Genomic DNA, 21,869 nt, shown 5'->3' with positions numbered 1-21,869 from the left:
TGACCGTTTGGTAATTGGGTACCTGGCTAATACCCAATGTCAGATGTTACTTGAACTCCATCTTGCTCATTTGGCAAGTTTTCATCACTAAGGTCAAGTTGTTACAGGAAAATAAAGGTCCCAGAAATGTCATTAAAAAGAATTATCTTTTTCCAGCAGACACACATATTTCTAAAGTGATTGTTGAAATGCAGAACTCAGAATATGTTGCCTTCTGAAGTGTCGCCGTGGTTCACAACAGTAAAAATGGTGGCACAATCAAAATAACACACCAGATTCATTTTCTTTGTAAAGGCAAATTGAGACTATTAAAAATGCCACCACATGGTGCTTTATAGTAGTATTTGTATTCAAGGAAAAGTGATTGATTGTTTATCAATTTATTATTTTATAAAACTTTGTAACATCAATTGCTATTCTCATTTTGTTTTGTGAATCTAGGCAATTTCATTATTATTAAATTCAAACTCATAATTTTAGTTTTAGCAGTTAGGTACCAGTTTGTAGAACCTTCACTGAAGCAAAAATATGTTAAAATAACATAATGCGGTTCAAGTTAACTGGCGTTTAATACTCAGTTAATTGCTATTAAATATAATTGTCAAGCTGCCACGAAGTCATTTGAAACCTCCTTAATTAAAATGGTAGACATTTGAAAAGACTGTTCAATTGGATTATTGTAGCAGAGTAGGGCAAAATTAGGTATGATAAAATAGAAACATCGAGGTCAGTAAGAGCAATCACACATGGAGGTGATATTGTTTTGGTATAAGATTACATATAGTATAAAAGGAATTCATGATTGTCCTTTAGCATATGTGATTGCCCAACTTTAGCTGAAGCTACAATGGCTGATATTCTTTCATGTATAGAGGCCTGATACCAAACTCGATGTGTGGTCAACAGCAAAGGTGATCCATCCTATTATTTTTTGAGGAAACATACTAATATAAATTATATTTTGAAATGTGAAAAGTGAAATAATGTGCTGTGTTGATCTGAGTGTTGTGTCTACTTTCCTTTATGGTATTATAAACCCTAGTGCCTGTTAACTTCCTTTTGGTGGAAAGTTAGTTGTAAACAAGTTTTCAGGTTTAACTGGGGCATGCTGTAAAATATAGTTGAATCAAAGGGGTTTGCAAAACACTACATGATTAAAACTGAACAAATACGTTGACTGAGGGCTAATGGTGTTATTTATAAATGTTTATGTTGACATTTTAAACTTCATGAATTAGTTTGTAAATTATGCTGATTTTTTTTCAGTGTTGGCTCAGAAATAATTTTGTAACTTTTCCATCACTCCTGCAGAAAAAGTTGAGAAGCAAATCTTAATCTGTAAAAGATTTAGGGAAACCTGGGGCTGTCACGTAAACAGCTTGTACTTCAGACACAACTTGTTTTTTCTCGAATGAATCATTTTCTGCAAATGTTAAATCAAACAAATTCTTTAAAAATTATAAATTTGGCAATATGTGCATTATTCAAAAAGACTCTAGAACAATTTATTTGGGACACACTGAGTCACTGCGATATCCTATATCCAACTGCAGCTGTCATTCTAACAGTTTTGGCACAGAAGCAGTGCACTGTTTACAATGTGAACCATCCAGCACAAAATTCCAAATTCTCTTTATAAATGGAAAATGACAGCCTAGTTAGGGAAGTAATTATATCTGACATACAAAATGTATTTTGAAATGTTAGCTTCTTTTTCTTTTGGAAAAATAATGCATCAGATCATCAACTTGAGTAGAAGTGTTTAACCACTCCTTGGTTTTCTCTCAGGCTGGCTGTCTTGGATTGGGAATGGAATTGTCATCTCCATCATGTACAAACGAAGACTGGCCCTCGAACCCCAAGATTATCTTACATTCAATCTTGCTATATCAGATGCCAGCATTTCAATTTTTGGGTACTCGCGGGGCATAATTGAAATATTCAATATGTTCCAAGATGATCAATTTCTCATCACGTCTATCTGGACTTGTGAAGTGAGTTAACAATTAAAATTCTTAGAGTTAAATTTAAAATGTGCTGTGAACTATATTTCTTTTTACCCTCATTGCAATTATGTATAGTGTTGACACAATTATAAGAAACCAAATATGTTGGCCCGGATTATGATCTTGAAAAAGCATCCTGCAAAGACTTAGCAGACTCTAGAATGTCAATCTCCTCTATTTTGGCATGGCTTTGAATCTGGCACTTTCTAATGGAGATCTGTGGAGTTCCGAAGATATGAAGTCATTAAGCAAGCTGAACAGGCATTCAGGTTAAGGAATTCCCAAACTAAGAAGTATGAGGCACAGATTAGAACTGAAGTATAATTATTTGACAGAAAGTAAACTAAAGTCTGGAACATATATATGAGATTAATAAAGGCTTATTAGTTTAGAAATATGTATGCTCCCCAAAGGAAATAAGACTTAACACATATAAAATTAGATTTTCAGAACCAGGGAAGCGATTTTGTGAAGATGATGAATTAGTACACAGTTAAGTCACAGTTACACCTGATTGAACAAAACTTAACAATTTCGTTGGTCATGACAGTGAGAACAGTGTATAAAAAAATTGAAATAAGTACTTTGTATGCATTTTTTCAGGAAAAAAAGTGTTGATAATCAGCACATTTGCTTCCAAATATGAAAATGGTGTGCATATTGCATGAATTGAGAATTTAAAGTCTGTTCTAATTGACAGCTAGTAGCAATAATACAAAGTTGATTAGAAAGATTCTTGATATAGCAGGAAGACATTGTTTTGACAAGAGCTAAAACCCGACAAACTTTTAGATTTTGTGAGAGAAATTGCAATCCTTTTGCTGATAGTGTGCATGTCAGTTTGTTTAGAAACATTATGGGCCTATATAACAATTCCATAAGTAACATGTTGGTATGGAAAGTAGAACATTAACAGTGGTGTTGGAGCTGGGTGTTTTACAGCTCTACTTTGGAATGCAATAAAAAAAGTATATGTCTTTTACAACAAACTTGTTTTTGCATCAGCACAATTCTACAGGAATTATTTGCTTTGTTAAATGTAGCCTGTAGTCATATTGGAAAAAGTATCAATGTAACTTTGCAAGGCAATTTTAAACCGTTTGTGCTGGCATAGATCTTCCATCATGGAAAGCAACGCTGAATGAAGTATTTATTCGTGAAACTGAGTTAGAATTTTGGCATTTGTCAAACTGCTACTCTGGGATTTAGTGGTTGCAAAGTTTCCTGGAAGTGTTTAACTTGTGTGTTATGGACTGACAAGTTTCTGTGTCCTTTAGGTGGATGGGATTTTGACTCTGCTGTTTGGTTTGAGCAGTATTAACACTTTGACAGCCATCAGCGTCATCAGATACATCAAAGGTTGCAAACCGCATCAAGGTAAAACCTTCAACACCTCCACTAACAAGTTTTCCTTAGCTTAATATTGACAGTTAAATGCCCATTGTAGCATCTAGAATCCTCAAAACAGTGTGATATGTATGACAGCTGCTACCTATAACCTATACCTCGCAAAGTAATGTGAATTCTAATTGGTCGTATTATAAATACCATACCATATTGAAACAAAGTATTTCAAAGAAATCTTCTAAGAGGAACAACAACATTTGGTGACATTTTAAATTCAGTGAATTCAAAGTGGTAATATTAAGTAACAATATAATGGTTGCTCCAGGATGTTGAAGTGCTTGTCAAAGTATTGTTATTGCAGATGCAGTAATCTGATAGGAAATTGTTTTTTGGTCTCTCCACAGCTTACAAGGTTAACAAATCTAGTATTATGCTGGTCTTGTCTATCGTGTGGCTGGCAGCTCTTTTCTGGTCTGCAACACCCCTTCTAGGATGGGGCAGTTACACAGGTGAGAAAAGTGGTACAGCGTTATGCCATATTAAGATAACATGATGCTTGTTCACAGTGTAGATATGAGCATGTATATTGTCTAAGGAACAACACTTTGGGAGCTTACAGCATAAAGGCCTCAATATAGAATTCATCAGCTTCAAAATGTCCCCACCTTCGACTTCGTCCCATGTTCAGCCTTCCCTCTTATCCCCACCTTCTTGACTTGACACAACCTGTCCATCCTCCTTCTCACCTATCTGCCCCACCCTTCCCACTGACTTAACTCTACAACCGTCGAGCTGCATCTACCTATCACTAGCCTTCCCACCTCCCCAACCCCATCCTTCTATTTATTTCTGAGCTCCCTTCCCCCTCCCCAGTCCTGGTGAAGGGTCCAGGCCCAAAACATTGACTTTTCTGCTCATCAAATGATTTCTGATCTGCTGTGTTTCTCCAGCTCCACATTTTACCAACTTCCAGCATCTGCCGTCCTTTCTATCTGCCTCCCATTCTCCTAAATTCTAATGGGTAAAGGCTCATTCTGTTCAATCTTTCTTCATATGATAAATCATTCATCCCAGCTACCAGTCGGGCACATCTTCTCTACAGTGCTTCAAAAGCAAATATACCCTTTCTCAAATAAGGAGACCAAAACTGTACATGGTATTGCAAGATGTGGTCTCACCAAGGTCTTGTATAACTGCAGGAAAACTTTCCTACTTTTATTTCATTCACCTTACAATAAACACTGACATTCTATTTGCTTTCCTGATCACTTGCTGAACCTAGTCGCTAACTTCTTTTGATTCATGTGCCAGAAAACTCAGGCAATATGACAATATTCCCTCTAAATGTGGCCTCTTTAAGGTGTTGTGTATGACAATAGGTGTCCGAATTCAGGCCTGGGAGGACTGTGCAGCTGCTTTGAAACACTAAATTCTACAATATTTCATTTCATGTTTTCATTTCAATTTTTCATTTAAATAGAATACTGTTTTTGTGTTCTCCCTGCCAAAGTGGACAATATCACACTTTCTAACATTATAGACGCCTGCCAAATTTTTGCCCACTCATTTTGTAGCTGTCATGCATTCAGTCCCTTTATCTAAGCTATTGATGTATATTATGGATATTTGAGGGCCACTACCAACCCACGTGATTCCACACCACTCCACTCAATGGTGATTACATTTACAACCAGCAGGACTATGATCACATGAGGGGTGAGGACTTTTCTTCCATTCATTCATGGGATGAGGGCATTGCTGGCTAAACCAACATTTACTGCCCTAATTTCCCAGAGCACACTTAAGAGACAACTATATTGCTGTAGGTCTGGATGCAATAGCACAGAAAATTTGTAATAAATTTTAGAATTGAAAATGTACATCAGATGAATGATATATTTATGGAAGTGTGTGTTTTGAGATGGCAGTGTAAAACATTGCTTCAGTTATCTGATATACTATCCACACATATTCAGTTCTGTTCACTTCATGGAACTAAATATCCAGTTGATGGTATAACAGTCAGCTGGAGGGATACATGTGTCTTGCTCTTTTACCGAAGACAAGCTTCCACTAAATGATTAAAATACTAAACGATTTTTTAAAAATTAATTGCAAATACAAGTTAGGAAGAGGATAGAACTGAAATGCTACAGTTAAATTTTATAAAGATATACCTTCCATCTATTGAGATAGGTTATATAAAGTATTTCAGAAAATAATATAAATGACAAAGTTAAATAGTCTTCTTTTACTTCCTGCACTTAAATTTGAATCTGAACCAATAAGGGTAAAATGCTTCGCTCTTATTTTCTCTGCTCTAAAGATTGAATTCCATGAAGTCAGCCTGATTATGATTCCTATTGTATTTGTCAACTCTGCCAACTTTCTGACTATTCAACAATAATTAAGAGACTTGCTCTGAGGGAGCTGTAAGGAAGTCCATTCTCCAGCATTGTATGGTGACTTGACCTATAGTATTCATTCTCCAGCGAGTGATTAGAATGTAGTTTTCACACCCCCAGGCCATAAGTGAAGTGAATAGCATGGATAAATTCAGGTTGAAACTTAATAACATGTGAGAGTGAAGTATATAGAAACAGATGCTGTGTTATTGAAAAATCCCCCTGTGGATCTTGAACCTCATCCTTTAGGCTAAATGGATTATTTCTGCACTGTAAGTATTGTGTAATGTCACAGTATGAAATGGTTTGCTGATATCTCTGACAACCCCACTGAATTCTGCTCCATCTCAGTATTTAACTCACTTTACAGCTAACAATGACAACCAAAAATACATTCTGGGAGCTATTTTTACTGCCAGAGGAGCAAACTGATCCCAGAAGATTCTGAAATGGAATGTATTAAACATAATTAACAGCACAAATTTTAGTTGATCAAATTACTTTTAAAGAGCATTGTCAATCAATTATGAGAAAGATTGGTTTTTGCTTTTGTTGTTCATTTTACTTACTCTTCTGTGAAATGTTTTGGAACACGTTCCATACCAACAGCACTACATCAAATGCAAATTGTTACAATGACCCCATGTTATGCAAATTTGTTATTGTGCTTCTGTAAGATACGACCACTCAAATAATGTGCTATGGAAGATGAACTATCGCTGCATCTGTGCATTTTTACAGTTCTATGCTATGCCACAGAAAATGACACTCAAATAGGTCTATGTTATAGTCAATCTGCATTATCCCCAGGGTATATTTAAACCATTATGTAATCTGGAATTGACTCAGGGAGTAATTTGATGCAGTAAAGAAATAAATGTTCCTGTTGCCAGTACTGGTATTCTTTGCCAAAAGATTTTAATACAATCTCTCAAAAAGATAGGCAAAAATATCAGCCCACAAAGAACAGAAGGATGGGGCAAAGTAATTTCATGTAAGAACATTAGCAATAAGAGTCAGAGCATGTCATTTAGTCCTTCAGTCCTCCCCCACTATTCAGCATGATGTTAACCAATCTCCCACCTCAATTCCACCTTTGCCCACTGTCCTCACGTCCCTTGAGTCTGAATTTCAACAAAGCTAACAATCCCTATCATGAATATATTCCCTGACCTTACAACTGTCACCTGGCCCATAGTACCATCAGTACCCAAAATCTGACTGTCCAACAATTAAAACGATGCGAAGGCCAGATATTTTACTGTCAGGAGTTCAGAGGGCCAGAAGTATGACTCAACCATTTGTTTATCTATCCATCCAAATGCTCATTCACACCCTGTACATACTGTTATGTATAACCCTCCAGAAAACCAATGGTTTCAACAGGCTCCCACAACCATTAGAATTTTGTTTAATTGGAGCAAAAATATAGGTTTACACGTGGACCCTAAAGTTTTACAACTTTGATGTAATAAGTTCAAATACGTTAGTATTTATATTATTAGAAGGGTGTGGTGCTCTAGGTTATAAACTCTGACCTGAGTGCATTGTGCTGTTTTAAGATCTACCTGCCTCTACTTGTCTTTTCCACCTGCAAGATAATCCAAACTCCAGGTAAATCCATAATCCAGTGAGGTCTCAGCCCTGAGGCTGCCAGATTTTGGATGTGAATAATTAAGTAACTTGTTGTGAATTAAAGTTATATTTTGATACTAACTTTAAGTGCGGTGAGAAACAAACTTTGTGTTGCTTAATTATGACAGAAAGGGATTCTGTACTTCAATTCTTATTGTAAAATTAAATTATTAAAAAGGAAAAGAAATATTAATGTCACTAGACGAGGAATCCTGAGACTCAGGTTAATGAGTTGGAGACATGAATTACAGCCTCACCATGGTAGCTGGTGAAATTTAAGCTCAGTTAATAAAATAAATCTGGAATTGAAAGGCAGCCTTGGTAACAGTGACAATGAAAATGAGATTGACTCTTAACAGTTCTCTGAAATAACCTAACAAGATGTATATTTCGAGGTCAGTTGGGAGGGACAATGAAGTTTTGCCTTGCCAACCACACCCTCCAAATATCAAAGATCGATTAAAAAAAACCCATGTATGTAAAATGCATATGAAGAAATGCTATATTTTTAAACCATTCTTTTATTTTGTCCTATTTTGTTATTTTCTTCTATTTTCTTTTTTGTTTCTTTTACACTTCATCTGTTTCCTCCATGAGCAAAATTCCATAACCACTGGTTCCCAGAGGAAGGTATACTGACAGAGAGTCAACTTGGAGAAGTAGGTTTACACTGTTATTCCCTGGACTTTCACTAAGTTTTAGGTACAACTTCTCATTTGGAGTGCCAGTCCAGGGTAATTATCATATTTTCAATTTCAATTACTATTCTTTCCTCATGAGCTTGGCTTTTTGACTTCTGAGATTATCCTCTGCTACAAACTGGCATTGTGCACCAAACTTGTTGTCAATTCCAAAGCTTTGTCTGATTCTGCGTTAATGACAACAGCAAGCTTGTGAGAAGGCAACAGTGGGGATAATTGGATGATGTTACCTGAATAACACTGCTGCATTGCCTGGTTTATTCAGGTAGACAAATAGGAACAGTTGACATTTAGAGAAAATGGAAAGGAAAATTAAGTCCATGCTCACAGGATGAAGTGTTGATAATGCAATTACTGCTGAATAACTCACATTCTAAAGCCACTGTGGTCAGACATAACCATTTGGTTGTCAGCCCTAAAGTGCCTTAAACTTGAGACAAGCGTTTCACTTCTCATTTCTGCTTTCAGTTCACAGTAGCTTCCAAAACAAACCATTTAACATCTCCCACTTGTCCATCGACTGAAGCCAGCTTCTATTTTACTTTGGCACACTGATCACAAATCTGCAATGATTAAAAGCCAGATTAATATAGTAAAAACACAAAATAAAGACTTGCAGTTACCTACCACAACCACCTGAAGTACTTTTAAAGTGTAGTCACTCTTTCAATTTAGAAAAGATTAATGTTTGCAATTTGTTTGCAATTTTTATAATACTTCCAACATCAAAAAATTGCTGTTTCCCCAGTACATTTAAATATTCAATTCAATTCAAAGCCAATTTAATTGTTTTATACTTTATCAGGAAACAAGTGATTAGAAATTGTAAGCATGCAGCTTGAGATGTTCTATACAAAAAACAAGAAATTTGAGGACTTGCATACATAGCATTTCCTGAAATATGTTACACCTAAACTCTCTGCTGTCAGTTCCAGATTAAACCTTATTAATAATATTAATGACAGCAGTTTAGAACCATCAAACCGCTAAAAATTAACAGTACAGAATGAGGCTATTCACTCATTGTCTCTGCACCACTGAATAAACTGGCCACCTATTCTAATCTCACTTTCCAGCACTTGGTCCACAACCTTGCAGGTTGTAACATTTGATGCACAAATCCACATTCCTTCTAAATGAGTTGAAAACTTTTGCATATACCACCGAAGTAGGCAGCAAGTCCAGATAGCCACAACACTGTGGTGAAAATGTTCTTCCTCGTACCACTTCTAATTCTTCTACAAATTAACTTATATCTATACCCCCTAATAATTGTGTTAAGGGAGATGGGTCCACCCTGTCCACTCAATTCAAACCCCTCATTATTTGTACAACTCAATTAAGTCACTCCTCTGCCCCCTCTGTTCTCGGGAAAGCAAACTTATCTAGTCTTTCCTCACAACGGCAGTTTTTAAGCCCTAGGTGCATTCTTGTAAATTTCCATACTGTCTGTGGAGAAATTATGTCTTTCCTGTCATGTGTGACCAAACCGAGATAAATATCCAACTGTGGCCAAACTAGTATCATATAGATTCAGTATTACATCACTGCTATTGTATTCAATACCTTGCCCAATGAAGTAAGCATCTTTTGTGACTTCTTTACCATCTCATCAATCTGTTCTGCCACTTTCAAGGGTCTGTACACATGTACTCCGATGTCTTTCACTACCTCTACCCCTCTCAATACCTTCCTGTATAGCATTCCTTTGCTTTATATAATCTCCTCAAGTACATAACTTCGCACTTCGCTGGATTGAATTCAAATTGCTTCTTTTCTGCCCATAAATCAAACCAATGACAGCAACCTTCTTCAACAACCGTTTTCTTTTCTATCAGCTATCTGACCAATTTTTGAGTCAACGGCAAATTTCTCAAACATACCCCCACATGTAAGACCATTATTAATATGCACCATCAACAGTAAGAAACCTCACACTGAGCCCTGAGGAACACCACTGCAAATGCTTCCATTTGCAAAAGCATCTGTTAACCATCACCATTTCTTTCTTGCCACTGAACTCACTGCATTCCTCTGTATCTCATGGGCTTTAATTTTTATTTCCAGTCTGCCTTGTGGCAGCTTGTCACATGCCTTACTAAAACCCATATAGACAATATCCACTGCACTGCCCTCATCAATCCTCCTTATTACTTCTTCAGAAATTAAGCTCACTTAGTAACACATGACATTTCTTAACAAAATTATTCCTGCCCAAGTAACAGATAAGATTGTGCAGTATCTCTCATTATCATTTAGTATTGATCATAACATTTTGACCATCACTAATGTCCATTTGACCAGCCCATAATTTTTTGGTGTCTACTTTGCTTCTTTTTTAAATAATGATACAACATTGGCTGTTCCCAACCCCTCTGGTAGTTTGCCTGTATTTAGTGAGAGCAGCTTAACATCTTTTACAGTCCAAGTCGGAAACCAATAAGAATATCACAAGTAAGTCTGTGAATTTGGTGAGTTAATTGCTAGGTTGTGAGAGAGACAAAATTTGATAACTACATTACATATCAAGCTGCATTTTCAAATAACTGTTGCAGATTTTACCTTAGCTTTTTCATAAATTAACTACATTTCACCGTTTATAATTATTACATATTGCCATATATGTTTAAAAAAAGACCTTCAGTTGGCAACTACCTAGATTCTAATGTGTTGAAGTCATTGGGTGATAGCCCAAGAGCTGTGTACATGGTAATACTTCACCCAGAGGTAGCACTGCAGCCATCACACTATTTTGTCAGTTTCTGCTTGTATATTCAAGTCTAATAAATTTGATGCCTGGGGCTATTTGGACCATGGTGCAGAGTTGTAATCCAATCCCTAATCTAAAATCATAAGTTCTATGATTACATTTGATTAACATTTTGATGCTATTGTTATTTATTGCTAAATAGAAACATTACTTCTTGTTAGGGAAAAAGAGCAGTAGAGGAGTTTTTTCAGCATTACAGATTAAAGCGCTGGACTAATGTCCTTTCAGGAAGGAAACTGCCATTCTTACCTGGCCTGGCCTACATGTGACTCCAGATCCACAGTAATGTGATTGACTCTTAACTGCCCTCTGGGCAATTGGGGGTGGGCAATAAATGCCGAGTTAGTGCCGAGCACATTCTGTGAATGAATTTTTAAAAATTGACTTCGGACCCAAAGCAATGTGGTCAATTCTTAACTGGCCCTTGAAATGGCCAAAACAGCCAATTGGTTCATTAGTAACAAATGCTGGTCTGGCCAGCAGCACTGACATCCTATTTAAGAATAAATCTCATAATCTCCTTTCATTTCATTGTTCCCACCTCCCTTGTTAATATTTCACCCAAAAGGTCACTCTGCTTTAACTCATTAAACCCGTCCCAATATCCCCTTGACCACCTCATTCTATCTAGTGGAGTGTAAGTGAAGACCTTTCTTACTGTACATAGCAGACGGAAATAATCTATTTTACAACTATTATCATGGCTGTTTTAATGATTAAAATATCTCTGAAATATGAGTTGGTCCACTCATTTTCCTTAATAAATATACAGAGAGGCATAAAATGGTTTCAGCACAGAAAGAATCCCTTCAGCCCATTGTGGCCCATGCCAGCTATTACAGAAAGAATATCTTAAACACATTTTAAAATTAATTGAAAAGTACAGGTCACTCTAAATTCTGTTAAGTTCAAGAGTAATTTCTTGCATAACGTATTTTTTCAGTGTGTGAATTTGATATAAATTATATGTGAATGAGAAAAAAAACTCTCAATATTCTTGATTAATAATTTGCAAACTATTATTAATGTTTATTTGAATTGTTACAGATCGCTTGTATGGCACATGTGAGATCGATTGGATACAGGCAACTGTTTCTATTGCCTACAAATCTTATGTTCTTGGCATATTTCTCTGCTGTTTCTTCTTCCCTGTCTCAGTGATGATTTTCTCATATGTGTCCATAATAAAAATGATTAGATCCAGTCACAAATGTGTCAGGAAAGGAGAGATCAGTGAACACCAACGTCATATTGAACAAGAAGTGACACGGGTAAGAACTATCATGAAGACAAATTAATAGAGAAGTATGTGTAAATGGGATAAGAGATAAACAGGGTGAGCAGCAAAGAGATTGATAATGAAGGTATAACATTAAAATGACTTGGATTAAAAAAAGCATGCAAGACGATTAGAACTTCCACACAAGAACATAAGATACAGGAGCAGCAATAGGCCATTGGGCCACTCAGGCCTGCTCTGTCTTTTGATAATATGATGGCTGATCTGACTGTGGTCTTAAGCTCCCCTTCCTACTTGCTTCTCATAACCTTTGACTTTTTTGCAGTTCAAAAAGTTGTCTAAAACAGCTTTAATATATTCAATGTGGTAGAGAATTCCAAAGATTAACAAACGAGTGAGAGATGAAATTCTTCCTCAGTACCATCATAAGTGACACCTCTTTAAAATTATGACTCCCAGTTCTAGAGTTCTCCCTTGTAGGAAAACATCCACTCTGTACTTGCACTGTTAAATCTCTCAGGAATTAACCTAGTTAAATTTCCCCTGGACAGCTACCAATGCAAATACAACTATGAGGTGAGAGTGGAACACAGTCATTTATATAACAAATAATATTTGGAATTCCAAAAAAACAGTTAATTTCTAGTGGCATTAAAAGTAGGAAAAACAAAATGAATCCTCAAACAAGAGTAATTACGGAAAGAGCTATGAAGAGATTAAATTAACAGGTATTCATTTGGGTTAGAAATTTTAGCTAATTTTATTTGTTTACCCAACCCAAAGGGATTAAGGCCAACTATAAATACCTTGTTTGCCATTTTACAATCAGCATAACTTCTGGTTCAAACCTGCATTACCCAATTACTCAGTGAATTTGAAGATATTTTTATTCAAATCAATGGCTTGCACATATTCTGCTACCCCTATTAAGTGAAGTGATACACTTTGAAAGGAAGAACAAATTGTTCCATGAGCTTTGGTGAGGGATGGGTGTGGTGTGTATGCACACATCGTGTATATACTCTGTTGTGTTTTATAAAGAGAGAAAGCACAGAAATTTTTGTGAACCTTTATAAAACATAATGCTTGTCTTCACTTGGACTATTATGTCAAATTATGGGCAATGCATCTTAGATGATAGGAATAGCATTCATAATACATAGGAGTGACAGGCAACTTTACTCTCAAAAGCCCTAAAATGCTCAGGAAAGCTCAACCTAGGCACCCAATCAGTAAAGGTGAGATAGACCGAATCTATAAGGAACTGCTCCTCCAATCACACATTCCGTCTCTCACATGCCCTTCCAGTCACAGGCTGTTTCTCTTTCACATTGCAGTAAATGTGGGAGAGAACATGCAACTTCATGCAAAGAAAATGTTTCACATTGAATATCTTTCAGATTAGAACAGCCTCTACCAATTAATTCAATTAGGAACCAGACAACTGGAAAGAATAATTTAATATTTATACCACCAAAATCATCAATTTTAATTATCAGTCAAATATTAAATACAACAAACCTAATTGCTGCTTATACAGTAAATCACTGCTCAAATTTGATATTGTTAATCCAAATGAATTAAGTGATGTACACAACAACATCAAGATTTACAAACTGAAATAGCAACACAAATCTTTGTTTTGTCCTCTATTAGAGCAGCTGGTGTGCTTTATTTTGCAGGTGTCTTTTATCATCTGTACAGCCTTTATTATGGCTTGGTCCCCCTATGCAGTCATGTCAATGTGGTCAGCATGTGGATACAGTGCACCAGCCATCACCAGTGTCCTCGCCTGTCTCATTGCTAAATCTGCCAGCTTCTACAACCCCATCATTTACTTTGGCATGAGCCCCAAGTTCCGCAAGGAAGTGCGGGCTCTCTTCCACTGCCTGAAAGAAAAGAGTGGTGCAGGCTTTGTGACACCTGTGAAACAAACCAATGTGAGTAGGAAACCAGAGCTTATAAATCAGGCTGACAAGTACCAGGTATCTATTCCCATAGCCAAGATCCCAGACTGGAGTGCAGACTTGAACAACACTACACCCATCACCACTGTATCCTGTCACTTCGAAAAGAAACAGGATTCAGGACGGGAAGGTGAATCAGAACGTCTTTAATTCTGGTTAACTGCAGTTTCAGTCCCAGCCTGATTTTATAAGCAATTGTACAATCATATACTTTTATGGTGATTTATGGTTTCTTAAAACATTTCTGTTTAATACAGACATTGACTTTCAATTCTATGTGTATGTAATAACTTCATTTTGGATAATATGATGAATTATCGGTGATAGTTGAAATCAGTTCCTTTGATCATCAGAAACTTTAATATGGCAAAAGTGGTAAAGCAGTCAAAAAGCTTTTCAAGAGAAAGCACAAAGACTGTTAACTTTTGAATTTTGTCACTTAATCACAGATTTTCAGCAAGTGGTATATCGTGAAAAATACTGTGGACTATTGCTTATTTTTCTGAGTTTTAATAAGGCTTTTGTAAAGCAAATTGCCACTCAATAGAATATTTGATGTTGTATTTGTCAAGCTTACTATGCCTCGTTCTGAGGAAGGGTCACCAGACCTGAAATGTTAACTCTGTTTTTACCTCCACAGATGCTACCAGACCTGCTGAGCTTTTCCAGCAACTTTGTTTTTATTATGCTTTGATTTTATGAATGAAAAGCCTTTTTTTCCAAAGGCCATGCTAATATGATTTCAATTGGATTATAGTACCATTCTTTCAAAATGTATGCTCAGACTGTTTTACAAAACTAAAATAATGCTAAATACAATATTTTTTAGTACTTTCATATGTAAAGTGTTTATGTAAGCATACATCCTACTTGGAGTGGAGTGGAAACAATATTCAAAATTTAAGAGATATTCTATTGAAGAAAAATAAACATGTTATGGTAAATTAATGTTTCAATAAAATATAGGAAAGCCACAAATTCTACCTAAACAATTTCAATATTTCTTCTTCCAAAAGCATCCCCTGAAAATTTAAGAGGAATGATTCTTATTCAGGCAGGAGACTTGATACACAGAAACAGATTTTAAAATGGCAATCTCCAACTTTCATTCCATTCTGGTTTACAAGGCAAAGTAGAAACATTTTGTTTAGGGTGTTGGCAGGGATGCACTGTAAAAGGGATTCTCCTGAGCAAGCAGGTACTTGTGACATTGTTTGAACCAGTTAGATCAAATATTTATTGATACATAGCTTTTCATGTATCTCAATGCACAAGAGTGGTTTTAAACTTAGAGCTCTCCCTGTTCATAGCTCTGATCTGATATGATTGTATTGTTGCAATAAAGTATTGTTGATAAACTTCAGATGATGATTCAATGTCCTTTCATTGATTCTTACAATTGGTTTATTTTGAATAATTTTATTTCTATGATGTACATTAAGGATATTGTTCTGATTATTAAACATGTGTAAGTGCAGGTTGCTAGGTTAATCCTACTGGCCAATACACTAACTGAATATTATTGGACTGAGTGAAAATATTCATATTATGGGAGTGATTTGCTTGCCATGACAACTTCGTTTGTTAACTTGTTAAATTTCTAAACTAAAGCTGTTGCCATTTCTCATCAAGAGGTTGGCATTTCATACATCTGTCTGTGCTTTCACATGCAGGGTCAGGCTCTTGGTTCAGCTTACCCTGTTTTGACATGTTCTGTCTGTGAGTTTAATTTGGGTGATTTTCATTTTGGATAATTTTTCAGTCCTTGGGATTTCAGTTTGGGTGATTTTTCGCTTCAGGCGATTTTTCAGTTTGGGAGGTTTTCAGTCTGGTGATTTCAGACCAGGAGCAATTTCCAGCTCTTCTGATTTCAGATCAGGTAAATTGTCTGTTCGGATGATTTTCAGTTTGGGTGATTATCCGTTTGGCTGGTTTTATTTCGGGTTTTTGTTTTAAAGTGGTGATAACTGCTCAGTCAGTTCCCCACATTCCGCATCTTTTTCTCGGGTTCTGTCTGGTTTTCGAAGGATCGCTGGTTATATGTTAGCGCAGATTTCCCTCCATTCTCAGACACCAATTTACATAGCATGGCAACTCGTTTTGTCTCCTCCATATTTGTGAAACCTAATTGTCGTCAGTGAGAGGGCTGATGAAAAACCCAGCCATTCGCAAAAAGTGCACAACTAGAACGCCTCGGTGTGACGCAACCGGGAGTATTTAGGTGAATTGGGGAAGTTTGGGTTAAGCCTGAGTTTTGAGCCGGACACTGAATCAGAGAGCTCAGAAATCCCCGAGCTCAGGGTGAAGGTCAGCTGCGAACTGAGAGTGGAAACTTTCTGTACAGAGGTATTTACTTTAGTGTGCTGCTTTAAGCTAGTTCTGACATACTACTAACGAAAAGTCCTGTTATTCCGCGTGAACTGTGAACAAAGAGTAGAATGGGGGAATTGGGATTCATGACATAGATCCAACCGCAGATTGTAACAAAACTCTGCAACAGCTGCTGTGAATGATAATGAAATTACAAGCAACTCTGCGACAGGGATTAAAGTCTTTGCTGTGAAATGCAGACCTTTCCTACCGCTTTCGTTTATATGTTGTCCAAAACGCCTAGAGTGGTACCCGAGCTTTTATTTTGTTCTTTGGTGATATCTGATAAACCGAGAGTTAAAAGAGAAGAAACGCAAGGTCCCATTCTGAGTGTTAACCTGTAAGAAATTTCAATCATTCACTTGCGATGTTGATAACTCCTGCTGCCATGGTAAAATAGTCTTGTTGAAGGTACTTTTTGCTCAGATTATCCTTGTTTCGGGGGCTTTTGGCTGTCGATGATGTGTGGTTTGTATTTGACTGTCGCTCTAGGACTGGGAGACTGTGGACGCTGTTTACAATGTCTGCATTCTGCACGGCGATCCTTTCTCTCGGTAAGTGCCTTATCTCCGTCAATCACTCGGCAAACAGTGTGTGATGACAAATTCGATCAACCTAGGGACTAGCGGTTCAAACCCCGTTCATTGAAGGGCAGGTTCTGAACTCCCCTCGGTCAAACCTGCGGACACCCGGAGACATGCGACAGATTTAGGTCGCACCGGGTGTTTTTGAGGTCCCGGGGGGGTTCAGATATCACCACAGCACAACCCTGTTAGGAGGGAGGGAGTCACCGAGCTATCTAGGTCCGCTTCACCTGCTGTGCGTCGGCCACTTGTCAAATGTGACGGATGAAGAGACTAGGAGCGTCTTGGAGCTAAGGAAAAGCTGCAGCTGCAAATATCTCCAGGGCAGCAAAACACCTAAAAGTAGAATTGACAGGGTCCTCACAAAATGTAGTTGTTGTAGAAGGTTTGGTGCAGTTTAAATCTAGTTATTTCATTCAAGTTACTTCATCTACTGCTGTTAGCATTATATTCCCCAATTTGCTCACACATTTAAAAACTGTTTAGTTCAGACTTGTTTCACCGGAAAATGACTATGTTTTTGATGTCATACCTTACGCAAGTTCTCTTTTCTAATTCCTCTAACAGCTGTAACTAATTCTTGTATTTCTCTTTTGAAAGTTTTATGCTCTGGAATTACAAGATATTGTTCATTTTGATGTGTGCAGGGGTCTTAACATTCACTTCATCAGCAAAGGGAGCCCAGGGATCAGGTACGCTTTGTACAATGTAATGACTCCTCTGCATGCTTTCTTTACTTTTATCAACATATTTCATGCAAAAGATTTCTAAAGCACTTTGCAAGCTTTTTTTAAAATTGGGGCACAATACCGTGTTCGTACAGAGACCTCACACAACCAGATGTACACTTTCCTCAATAACCTTATGTAATGTAAAAGTATATTTATTAAGTATTCCTATTCAATGTGACTGGGACAATTGATGCCATCTTGTAAAATAGTTATCATTTTGTGTCAATATGTTAAGATTTGAATTTTAAATTGCTAAGGAATATCTTTATCAGGCATGTCACTTTGATATTTGTTGCAAATTATGTTACTGTGTTTTATTATTCAAGTGCCCATTTCAATTGGCTGTACCACCAGAGGTGCTTATTTTAAGGAGAATCGGGTGGATTTGCTATGCCCACCACGTTGCGATTACTCCCAGCTATCTGTCTGGGGATCTGGAGTGTATGCCTCAGTCTCCAGTATCTGTGCAGCTGCAGTTCACAGGTGAGATCCTTAATAGTAACATTCTCTTAAAGCAACATAGAAAATATCCCAAAACTAATAAAATAATTAATGAATTAAACCTAAATGAGCAATGCATTTTCACAGGCAGTGGGTCAGGTAGATAGTCATATTTTAGTAGGCTGCAATACACATGCAATTTTAGGGAGACATAGGACAGCGCAGAGTGTATATGATATTGAGGAGCAATGGGCCTGAAATTCTTTTCCAGTATAACCATATTTTCTCTTGCTTGTCTTTGGAAACTTCATCTTCAAAATCAATGCACATGAATAGATGTGTTTCTAAAAAAGCCCACAGCTTAAGAATGGAAGTGTAAGAAATTTAGGTCAAGCATGTCTAACTAATGCAAAGCAAATAAAATGTTGATCTGTGCAATTAAAACAGTTGAATGGTAGAGTTCTAAGTACTGTATGTTGTTCAATATATTCTATACTGCATCCACAACTGGCAACAAAGAAATCAGGGAACTGAGTGAAGAAAGGAACTTAATGGTTTGGTCCTGATTATTATGAATCTGGTTATGAGGAAGGACTTTTCACCTTTGGAAGAGATATCTCAGAGGTGATCTTGTAGAGTCATAAATGGTAAAAATAGGAAAGGTTCATCTAGAACGCTGCTTTTAATCAAAAATGGGAGTCAGACCAGGATAAACAGATTCTAATACAGAAAGGAAACTTCATGGTTAATGTCCAAAAGTTCTACATGAAGAGAGCAATCAATAATTTGATTGGACTTTCAGGAAGATGGCAACAATAAAAGCATGAGTATCATCAAAGTGACAAACAGAATAAGAATAGAAGGACTGTAAGGTTGCTCTGGATAGACAAGTACAATGGGCTGAATGACCTTAATTATTTGTAATTACCCTGAAATCCTTTGGACTTCTTTTTATTTCAGTGCCCATACAGCTGTGCAACAAATTCAAACTGGGCAAGTGTGATAGTGTTTTGTTCTTTGTTCACATGCTCTGTTTTTCTGTGATGGAACCGGCATTTGCCGCCCTTTCTTAAATTACTGTCAAGAAGGTAGTGATGAGCCAACTTTATGTATGGCTGCAGTCCTTGTGATTTAGATGTACTCACAATGCTTTGGGGAAGGGAATTCCAGGTTTTTGGTCGAATAAACAACAATATAGTTCTAAATCAAGATGGTGTTTGTTGCCCTTGCAAGGGATGAAGACTACTGCATGACAACTATCAAATGAGCCTTGTGAACAACCAACAATGGAAACCTCATGATATCATTTTCCCTCTTCCTGTACTCCTGAAGTTAAAAGCAATTTTATTACTTTGTTTCCAGTTTTCACACGGTTGCACATCTGTGGAATTCTTTGCAATGGAGGGCTCTTGAGTCTGAGTCATTAAGAATGTTCATTGCTATGATTGACAAAGTTTTAATCAGTAAAAGAGTCAACGGTTATGGGCAAGGCAGGAAAGTGGAGTTGAGAATTTTCAAATCAGCCATTATCTGACTGAATGGCAGAGCAGATTCAGTGGGTTGAATGGCCTACTTGTGCTCCAACATCTGATGGTCTGACATCCATCAATCACATTCTTGCTGACATACTCCTCTCTAACAAGAGCCAGAAAGATCTGAATGTATGGACAAGAATATTTCACAGCTGGCTGTGCAATTCAATCTGAGTAATCATGAGGTTATTATGCAATTCATTGCAGGTAGGATTGTTGCCATATAATTTGTGGTACTCATATTTCCCCCCTTACACTGTCCTTTTGGCAATCAGACTAAAATAGAGTTAATGTTAGAAATTTATCAATTATGTCATGATATCTTGAATAAATTTGTGAAGGGATGTCTCTTTATTTTATTGTAGCAGTGCATGAGCTGAAAATTAACAAAATGTTTTGTTTAGGATGAGATAATTACTTCCCTAAACCTTATAGCAGTCTGTAACAATTTTAGTTCTAACAATTTGAATGCTTTATTTTCATTTTCTGACATCATCCTGTTTGGGAATATTCCATTGTGTTTCACTGACTCCCAATAGCATCTTAGATAATCAGGAAATCAAATATTATAATATATCCTAGTTACCTCACATGAGGTATGACATCAACTGGCTAGGAGGAAATAAGCCAACATTCCAAAGCTGGGGCTAAATTATCCCAGGTTTCCAGAAGGATAATTCATCAATGCTTCTTTTCAAGCATTTCTTCATACACATTGATTTTCCTTTGGAGAATAGTAGGAAGGTGATGGAATTACTTAATTATCAGCCATTTAACTGTTATGAATGCTACTTATCATTGTTATATCCAGTCAGTAACACTGGAAGGATTTGGCCTTGCAATGTGCTGCAGGAGCTAAATATTTAGATAGGAGGCAAAGGATTTTTTTTTCATTATTTATGTTGTGTTGAGTCTTGAACTAGTTTCATTGCAATGGATTTATATAAAAATATACTTCTCCATTGTCTTTCTGTAAACTAAATCTGCTACTCATTGTGGACTGTAATGTAATTCCCCCATAATTTATTCTGTTTCAGATTTCAATTGCTTAGTTTGAAAGACAAAGGAGTTAATGGGAAAATACAAGACTTACTAATATCCGTGTCTGTGTGCAATATCTAACTGCAGCTGATTACTTTTTGCTGGTAACCACAAACTGCTTGCATTAAACCATTCAGTTCACTGAATTGTTGATACAAGCATAGGTTTTTTTTGGCATTGAGGGAGTTTTGTGCAAATAGGCATATTCCAAGTTTTCTGATTCAAAGGAAGCAAATGTTTCATTTTAAATAGAAATTAATTTAGTTGCAACACAGAACCTTTTCTTACATTATAGTGACGCAGATTGGTTACTTTGTATGCAACATGGGCAAAGAGAATAAAACAATTTTCAATATTGTATAATTATTTCTGACAATGTATTGTAAAAGAATGCAACAAATATGAAAACACTGGACAAGTAACCATCATTATAAATATAGATGTAGTGCAGAATCTTATTTGAAGGCACTGTCAAAGTGAGGAAAGAAACAAAATAACTATAACTGTTTTAACTTGATTGAGTTCCATTCTTGCCTGATTTCAGAGTTAAATAAATCTAGCAGTATGTTTGTGCCTGTCCTTGAATAGCATTCACACTAAACACTTGCACCAAGGGAGATTTGCCAGTTCTCAGCCACACCACTGAATAGAGTACTGTGAGGAAGCAGAGTGCTCCACTTCAGGTAGGATAATTGAGTATAAGGCTCATGTTGTGTTGCAGATGTTTGCATTTTATCAGTTGACAGCAGGCTACCCTAAATCCAAAGAGTGAAATCAGGCATAAATTACATAGAATTAAAATCAAATGCAAATGGTGTTGATTGCTGAAAAAGAGAGCCCTAAATTTACTTGAATTACCTTAGACCATCAATGATGGTAACAAACTTCCTGTTTGGCATTCCGCATCATTGAAGAAACTAAAGCTTTTGCAGCAATTTTTGAAATAATCCTCTTGCAAAAATCTCTGACCCTATTTAAATGCTTCACTAATTCTGCAAACGATTGAGTTGTCAACTGCCATACGCAGCCACATAGTTATTACGACCGTTGACTCTATCTAAACTGGTTTTACTGGTTACTGTCCCCTAGTGACAGTCAG

General features: G+C 36.7%; 2 protein-coding genes across 4 annotated transcripts in view; both read left to right on the top strand.

Moving 5' to 3' along the window:
• Window positions 1-14,765, top strand: part of opn6b (opsin 6, group member b) — a 32,820-nt gene extending 18,055 nt beyond the window's left edge. The window contains exons 2-6 of the mRNA XM_048538329.2: window positions 1,789-1,994; window positions 3,284-3,383; window positions 3,758-3,862; window positions 11,912-12,135; window positions 13,787-14,765. Of these exons, the coding sequence (XP_048394286.2) occupies window positions 1,789-1,994; window positions 3,284-3,383; window positions 3,758-3,862; window positions 11,912-12,135; window positions 13,787-14,221 (1,070 nt within the window). The 3' untranslated portion in view covers window positions 14,222-14,765. The remainder of the gene's footprint in view (window positions 1-1,788; window positions 1,995-3,283; window positions 3,384-3,757; window positions 3,863-11,911; window positions 12,136-13,786) is intronic.
• A 936-nt stretch (window positions 14,766-15,701) lies between these two features.
• coch (coagulation factor C homolog, cochlin (Limulus polyphemus)) overlaps window positions 15,702-21,869 on the top strand; it is a 74,937-nt gene continuing 68,769 nt past the window's right edge. The window contains exons 1-4 of one of the 3 annotated variants that reach the window (XM_048538581.2): window positions 15,702-15,950; window positions 16,934-16,995; window positions 17,673-17,717; window positions 18,083-18,239. In XM_048538581.2, coding sequence (XP_048394538.2) covers window positions 16,962-16,995; window positions 17,673-17,717; window positions 18,083-18,239 — 236 coding nt within the window. In that variant the 5' untranslated portion in view covers window positions 15,702-15,950; window positions 16,934-16,961. Of the gene's footprint in view, window positions 15,951-16,021; window positions 16,418-16,933; window positions 16,996-17,322; window positions 17,411-17,625; window positions 17,718-18,082; window positions 18,240-21,869 lie in introns of those variants that run through there. The other 2 variants (XM_048538580.2, XM_048538579.2) reach the window with 2 other exon arrangements.

Source organism: Stegostoma tigrinum, chromosome 10 (assembly GCF_030684315.1).
Source record: "Stegostoma tigrinum isolate sSteTig4 chromosome 10, sSteTig4.hap1, whole genome shotgun sequence".
Taxonomy (NCBI): Eukaryota; Metazoa; Chordata; class Chondrichthyes; order Orectolobiformes; family Stegostomatidae; genus Stegostoma; species Stegostoma tigrinum.
This window is presented reverse-complemented; position numbering and strand designations above follow the sequence as displayed.